The sequence below is a fragment of the Herpailurus yagouaroundi genome, unplaced genomic scaffold, assembly GCF_014898765.1.
Source record: "Herpailurus yagouaroundi ecotype Mexico unplaced genomic scaffold, PumYag 216, whole genome shotgun sequence".
Lineage (NCBI taxonomy): Eukaryota > Metazoa > Chordata > Mammalia > Carnivora > Felidae > Herpailurus > Herpailurus yagouaroundi.
This window is the reverse complement of record NW_024412447.1, coordinates 464,200-470,619: the sequence shown is the minus strand read 5'-3', so window position 1 is coordinate 470,619 and position 6,420 is coordinate 464,200. Positions and strand designations below refer to the sequence as shown.

The window sequence follows — 6,420 nt, the reverse complement described above, 5'->3', positions numbered from 1 at the left end:
GGAAGGCGGGAAGGTCATGAGGCCGGAGGGGGAAGGCGGGAAGGTCATGAGGCCGGAGGGGGAAGGCGGGAAGGTCAGGAGGCGGGAGGGGGAAGGCGGGAAGGTCAGGAGGCGGGAGGAGGAAGGCGGGAAGGTCAGGAGGCGGGAGGGGGAAGGAGGGAAGGTCACCAGGTGGGAGGGTCAGGAGGCGGGAGGCTGAGGGGGAAGGCGGGAACGTCACCATAATGGCAGAGCACGTGTGGACCCCATTTCCCCTGCGCACAGGTCCCAGATCCTCTCGCTCCTGCAGTGAAATCGAGACCTGCCACCAGAGAGTACCCTGCTCCACAAGAGCGACAGGCTCCCCGTCTCAGGCCGTTCTGAGCGAACGCAGGACTCCGACACCCGCTCGGTGCCCCGAGGCAGGACTCCACCCCGGGGTCTGCAGTTCATCACATCCCCTCCCACAGCCTCGAAAGTCCCCAGAACCGGTGGGGCGCACCGTCCTCTCCTCAGGCACCGCTCCGTCCCCACACCCATCACCCCTCAGCACCAGTGAGGTCCCGGCAGGGCCGGGGCAGGGCCCGCCCGAGGCCGGGCCTGGACGCCCGCCGAGCTCCAGCCTGCCGAGCCAGGCATTCCCGGGCAGGGCCCCGCGCGGCACCCAGGCAGGTCCCAGGTCCCAGGCGCTTCCGTAACGGGGTCGGCGCGTCTTACCCAGACCGCGGAGAGCACACACAATCCCAGCTTCTGGCTGAGACGTCATCACCTGCAACCCGCAGGGGTGTGTGAAGACGAGGCTGACCCCAGGGGCACCCGAGGGCTGTAGAGGACACGGAGGACTATGGCCAGGGGCAGAACCCCAGCCGGTGCCTCCCCTCGCGGTTGGCGCGTGCGGAGGACGGGTTTCAGAGGAAGCCACCTCAGCCCTGCCGCGCTGGGACACCCTCTTCCCACGTGCTCAGACATGTCCCGGAGACCTGAGGTGACGGACCTCCAGAGCAGGAATTCCGGGACCTACCGCCCACGTTCTGAGCCCCCTGGCCCCCGGGGCAAGCTCCGTGCCCCTCTGTGCCCCGCTTCCCCACCCGTGAGACGGGGGTCCTCACGGTCTCCTCTGCACGGGAGGGCCACACAGACCGAAAGGGTCAATTTGGGCGAAGCACCTCTAGTAAGTTACTTCTGACAGCCACCCGCCCTGCAGTGTGGTGACCCAGGATACGGTCCGGCAAAAGCCGTAGGACAGTAGCTGTGGGATGTTTTGCACAAGTTACGGAGCAGAGAGATCCTCACCTTCCGCGTGGAGCGTGGTGAGATCCGGACACAGCCCCGGGCTGTCCACGGGACCGCGGGTCCGCAAGAGGCCCGGCCCCTGAAACCACAGAAACACCCGCGGAGCCCGGGACCACAAGGGCCTGAGACCCCGTGCAGACACATAAGGGGTAGCCAGTGACTTCCCTGCCAACTCACCGCGAGGAACTTGTTGGGCACCCTGCTGACAGGACCCCTCATCGGCGAGAAAGCTGGTGGCCAGCTCCAGGTTGGATTGGAAATCCTACCTCGATCGGCCCTGGAAATTGTGCAGAGCAAATCAAATCCCACCGGGAAGAAACGAAAATAAAGACAGCTTTAATAGCGGACAGTGTTTCTGGAATACTAAACCACAAGAAAGAGTTGCAGCCCCAAGTTCTGGAAAACTCCGTCAGCAAGGAGGCGGAACGTTGCCCACGGAATGTTGCCGTGCCGTTCTCAGGGACCTGTCCACTGACACGCAGCCATAGGGTTTACAGGGACCTGTCGACACCCATTCACAGGTCCACACTCACGGGGCCTGTGACACAAACAGGCTGTTTACGGAAGCTGCCGACCGATACTCAGTAGCACTGTTCACACAAAGCGGTCGTATGCGGTCATCATGCTCCTTCGAGGAAAGCTGTTCCATCTGCCCTCGCGCCTCGAGTCCGCCTGGCACAAGCCGGGAGGGAGGCCGTCCCGGGGGTGGCGGCACCATCGCCTGCCACCGGGATCCAGCTCGGCCCCGGCCTCCCGCAGCAGGTCTCCAGTCGAGGCCGGTCTCCAGTCCAGGCTGCAGCCGACCCAGCACCCCGCCCTCTCCCGGGGCAGAGGCTGCTTCTGCTCTCGGTCCCCACCTCCCATGCTGCCCGGTGCCGACCCCATCCAGCTCACGGGGAGGGATGGGGGGCAGCGTCCCCAGTCACCCCCGTTCAGCGGCCCGCAGGTTGTTGGGAGCAGGGAAGGGCCCTCTGTCCCTGAGGGGTATGGACACGGCCTGAAGCGACATCCTGGGCATCTGGCACGTCACACCCGGACCCCGGTGCGGGACGTCACAGGCGGGCAACTGAGGGGGGCTTCTGTCCTGGCCCCTAGAGCCCTGAGGGAGACTCATCCTGCCGAGAGGCACCTCCAGTCCCCAAGGGGCGCCGGGGCCACCCCCAGCCCCTCTGCCTCGTCAGGAATCCAACAGCAAGTGGTAAGAAGCTCTAAGCCGTCCACACAACCCCAACAGGCATCGGGGCCCCTTCTGTGCACGTGTGCACACGTGCCTACGGGCCACACTGAGACGCCGCTTCATACCCGGCAGGACGGCGACAGACACACACAGACCACGGAAAAGCGCCGTGGGGACGTGGAGGGGGCGGACCCCTCGCGCACCGCTGCCGGGAATGCCAGGCGCACGGCCACCGCGGAGAATGGCCCGATGGCTCTTCAATAGGCCAAACAGACAGTTACCGTACGACCCAGCACCCCCAATCCTGGGTCTACGCCCCGGCCCCAGAGAAGCGAACGTGGGCTCAGACACCTGCGTCCCCACGTTGGCACAAGCGCCCGGCGACGGGTGAAGGGACAGAATACAGCCCACCGCACAACGGCGATCCCTCAGCCTCACGGAGGAACGCAGCGTGACCCCCGCTCCAACACGTCGCCTGGTGGAAGAGCCACCAAGAACACTCGCTGTCCTGCTCACGGGCGGCAGGGAGTGGGGGCGGGGAGGAGGGGGAGGGTGCGATGGGAAGAAGTTGTGGTTAACGGCGGCGGTCCCACCGCGTCGTGAATGTACTTCACGCGTCCGAACTCCATCACAAAAGTGGTAGAAATGGCCCACTTTACGTTACGCGTATTTTACCAAACACTCTAAAAATAACATACCAAAAACGTCGAACATTTAAGCGAGTGATTTGCACACTATGTGAGTTGTAGCTCCATAAAGCTGCGTAAAAAAATAAAACCAAACAAAGCAACTTGGAAGGAAACTGAAGCGTGCCTGCGGCCAGGCGGCCGGATGGTGCCGGGCAACACTCTCTAGTGTCACCACACCTGGGCCCCGGGGGCCAGCTCCGGCGGGGCCACCCTGAGCGTGCAGCACCGTTTCTAGACCGCAGGGGACATGCGAGCAGCTGGTGTGAAGGGTTAAAGGACACGGTGTGTGGACAGTGGGGGGAGGGGCCGGCACACAAGCGCTCCCCCATCGGGACAGCAGGGGCCAGGCGGCCATAGCACCAGCTTTTCAGTCCTTGGCCACCTTGGGCCACCTCATGCCCCCACGGCCACGGGCAGGGGCACTTTCTAACCACTCGGGGGACTTCCGCCAGCAACCGCTCGCTGCCCCTCCTTCCCCGGGCGACCCCCTGGTCCATCTCCTCCCCCCCCAAGTGATCCCCTCCCCGTCTCCTCTCTCTGGGGGGCGGGTGGCTCTCCTCCCCTTGTTGTTGCCGGGGGTCTTCAGGTTCTACAAGCAAACTGTGGCCTCACATCCATGACCCAGCCTCCCACCTGACTTCTGCCAACAGAAAAGCCAGCATTCTGGTCTCGGTCTGTCTCTCTCTCGGTGGGTCCCAAGGCCCAACAGAAACAGGACCCCGACACGCCAATTCTGACCCTCCTCCTCCTCCTCCTCCTCCTCCTCACAGTTCTGGTTCACCAACCGCTGGGGTTCATCAATCCGCCTCAATGGACGTGCGTCTCACAGACGCCTCTGAAACCACGCGCTACACACAGTTCGACTGTTTTCCAAGGAGGAAATACTCCCGTCCCACGTTCCCCCAAGTGAAGAACAACGAACATATTAAAACAATTCAACTCTGCCCGTTTTCCCAGAGGCGTGAACTAAGACCACCCAGTGACGGCGAATGATGCAAGATGTCCGGGGCAACAGGTGGGAGTTTTACAGAAAAAAAGAAGTTACACATAGCGCGTTCCCGGTGAAGAGGGGCGGACCACCTAGAGGAGAAACTCGTTACCTGGGGGACGTCATCGAAGAGCCTCTGAGCAAAGTGAGGGAGGACGTCGTCCACCGACTTCCCGCTGCCAAACTGGATCACAGAGCCGGTGGCCTCGATGACAGCCACCCGCACCTTCCAGTGCTGGTGTGAGATGCTCTGCATCAGGGGGCCGATCAAGGACTCCGACTGCATGTGGAAGTGGTCTGTGAGACAGGGGAGGAACCCAGTTACTTCCACGGGCTCCTGGGAGGACAGGCCCCCCCGTGTCCCGGAACGCCCTCTCCCCACCCAGGTCCCTGCTGCCGGCCTGCCGAGCACAGGTGTGTGCCCCCTGGCGCCGGGAGAGGCACAGGACTGGCGTGTGGCCCAGACAGCACGAAAGGAAAAGACCAGGGGCTTGACTCCCTCTCGGCCGAAGGCAGGAGCTACGAGGAGAGTGTGAGGCTGACAGCAGTGGCACTGGGTGTCCAAGAGGGATGCCAAGAAAAGGAGAGAAACGGAGCCTGGAGGACGCTGCCCAAATCCCCACACTGGCTGTGCCTCGGAGCCAGATGGCTGGTGCTACACAGGGAACAGGGCCGACATCACTTGGGGTGAAGCCACTCCACTTCCTACTTGTTCGGGCCTCGCACAAAATCAGAACTGGGATGTCTCTGACAGGTAGGCCGGCCTGCTGGTGTGGGAGTTCTGATTTCAGTTCTGCCGCTGCTGGAGACGCAACCACAGATGGCTACTTCGGTGATGCTGTAGCTGAGTTCTTTCACCCTGAGGGCCTCAGATCAAGGCGGGATATTGACCTAGCGCTGCCCGGTGTGGTGTGGATCCAGGAGAGGGTCCTCACGGGGAGCCGGCCGAGTAGAGGGTTTGGAGGAGGGACATCCTTCAAGCACAAGGAACCGTCCCTCGCTCGGAAATGAGTGGGCACCCAGGATGCGGGCAGGCACTGCCCCACCCTTCCAGAACTTACAATCCAGCGAGGGAACACGCAAAGGCTGCAAGGCAGAAGCCGTCACCCCCGCTGACACACAGACCAGGGAGTGAAGTGGTCGGGGGGTCAATGAGAAATGTGTTAAAAGCTTGTAATTCCCTTGGGGCGCCTGGGTGGCTCGGTCGGTTAAGCGTCCGCCTTCGGCTCAGGTCATGATCTCACGGTTCGTGAGTTCGAGCCCCGCATCAGGCTCTGTGCTGACAGCTCAGAGCCTGGAGCCTGCTTAGGATTCTGTGTCTCCTTCTCTCTCTGCCCCTCCCCCACTGGTGCTCTGTTTCTGTCTCTAAAATAAATACACGTTAAAAACAAAATCAGAGTCTGAGCCTCTCCCGCCCTTTCTCCACACCCCCCACTGGCTCCCCATTGCATTTAACACTAAATTCAAACCCGCCGCAGCTTCCCCGCTTTCTTCCCTCCAGCAATCTCGACCTCCTTTCTGCTCCTCAGATCGACCAAGTTGTTTATTCCTCCAAGCTGGTTTCCTCCTGACCACAGATCACAGATCTTCAACCTCTATATTTCCTCCTACAGGAAGCCTTCCCAACGGGACTAAGTAGAGGCCTCCAACCATTCCACATCCTAGGCAGTAAGGAGAAGTTAACTGGGGCAAGATCCTGCAGAAACAGCTACTTAGAAAAAGGGAATGTCCTGATCAGATTAGAATTCTTAAAATAACGGAGAACGAATTAAAGGAAAACATGAGAGAAGCGGCCTCTCTCCATTTAGGAGGACAGCGCTCCGACCCAAAGAGGGAAGACCGATAGGCTTAGCGATGGGGACGAGGCCTGGGAGACCGCAGCGGTGAGTCTCGGAGCGCGCTCCCACCAGCGCCCGGGTTCGCCACGCGGGTGAGAAGCAGTTACCGGAACGCGCCGCGTCCCAGACCCTCTGGGCGATTTCGGCGGGGTTTCCGCGACTCTGCATTTTGCGAACCACCGAACGGCCACGAGCGGCCGCAGCTTCGGGCGTCGGGGACGGCGCCCGTGCCTGCCCGCACCCCCACCCCGACCCCCGCGCGAGACGGGCACCTGGCGTGGCGCGCGCCAGGCTGGCGGCGCACTGGCAGCTCTCGCGGCGCACGGCGGCGAACGGGTCGAGCAGCGTGCAGCGCAGCACCCTCACGGCGTCGTCCAGGTGGGGCGCGAGCGCGGCGCCGCCCAGGCGCACGGCCAGGCCGAGCAGCTGCACGAGCGCCAGGCGCAGCTCCTCGCA

At 62.4% G+C, this 6,420-nt stretch overlaps 1 protein-coding gene across 1 annotated transcript in view; it reads right to left on the bottom strand.

Annotated features, from left to right (window-relative positions):
• Positions 1 to 6,420, bottom strand: part of DNAAF5 (dynein axonemal assembly factor 5) — a 61,382-nt gene that overhangs the window by 39,614 nt on the left and 15,348 nt on the right. The window contains exons 2-3 of the mRNA XM_040455628.1: positions 6,237 to 6,414; positions 4,239 to 4,423 (exon numbers count right to left, since the gene is read on the bottom strand). Of these exons, the coding sequence (XP_040311562.1) occupies positions 4,239 to 4,423; positions 6,237 to 6,414 (363 nt within the window). The remainder of the gene's footprint in view (positions 1 to 4,238; positions 4,424 to 6,236; positions 6,415 to 6,420) is intronic.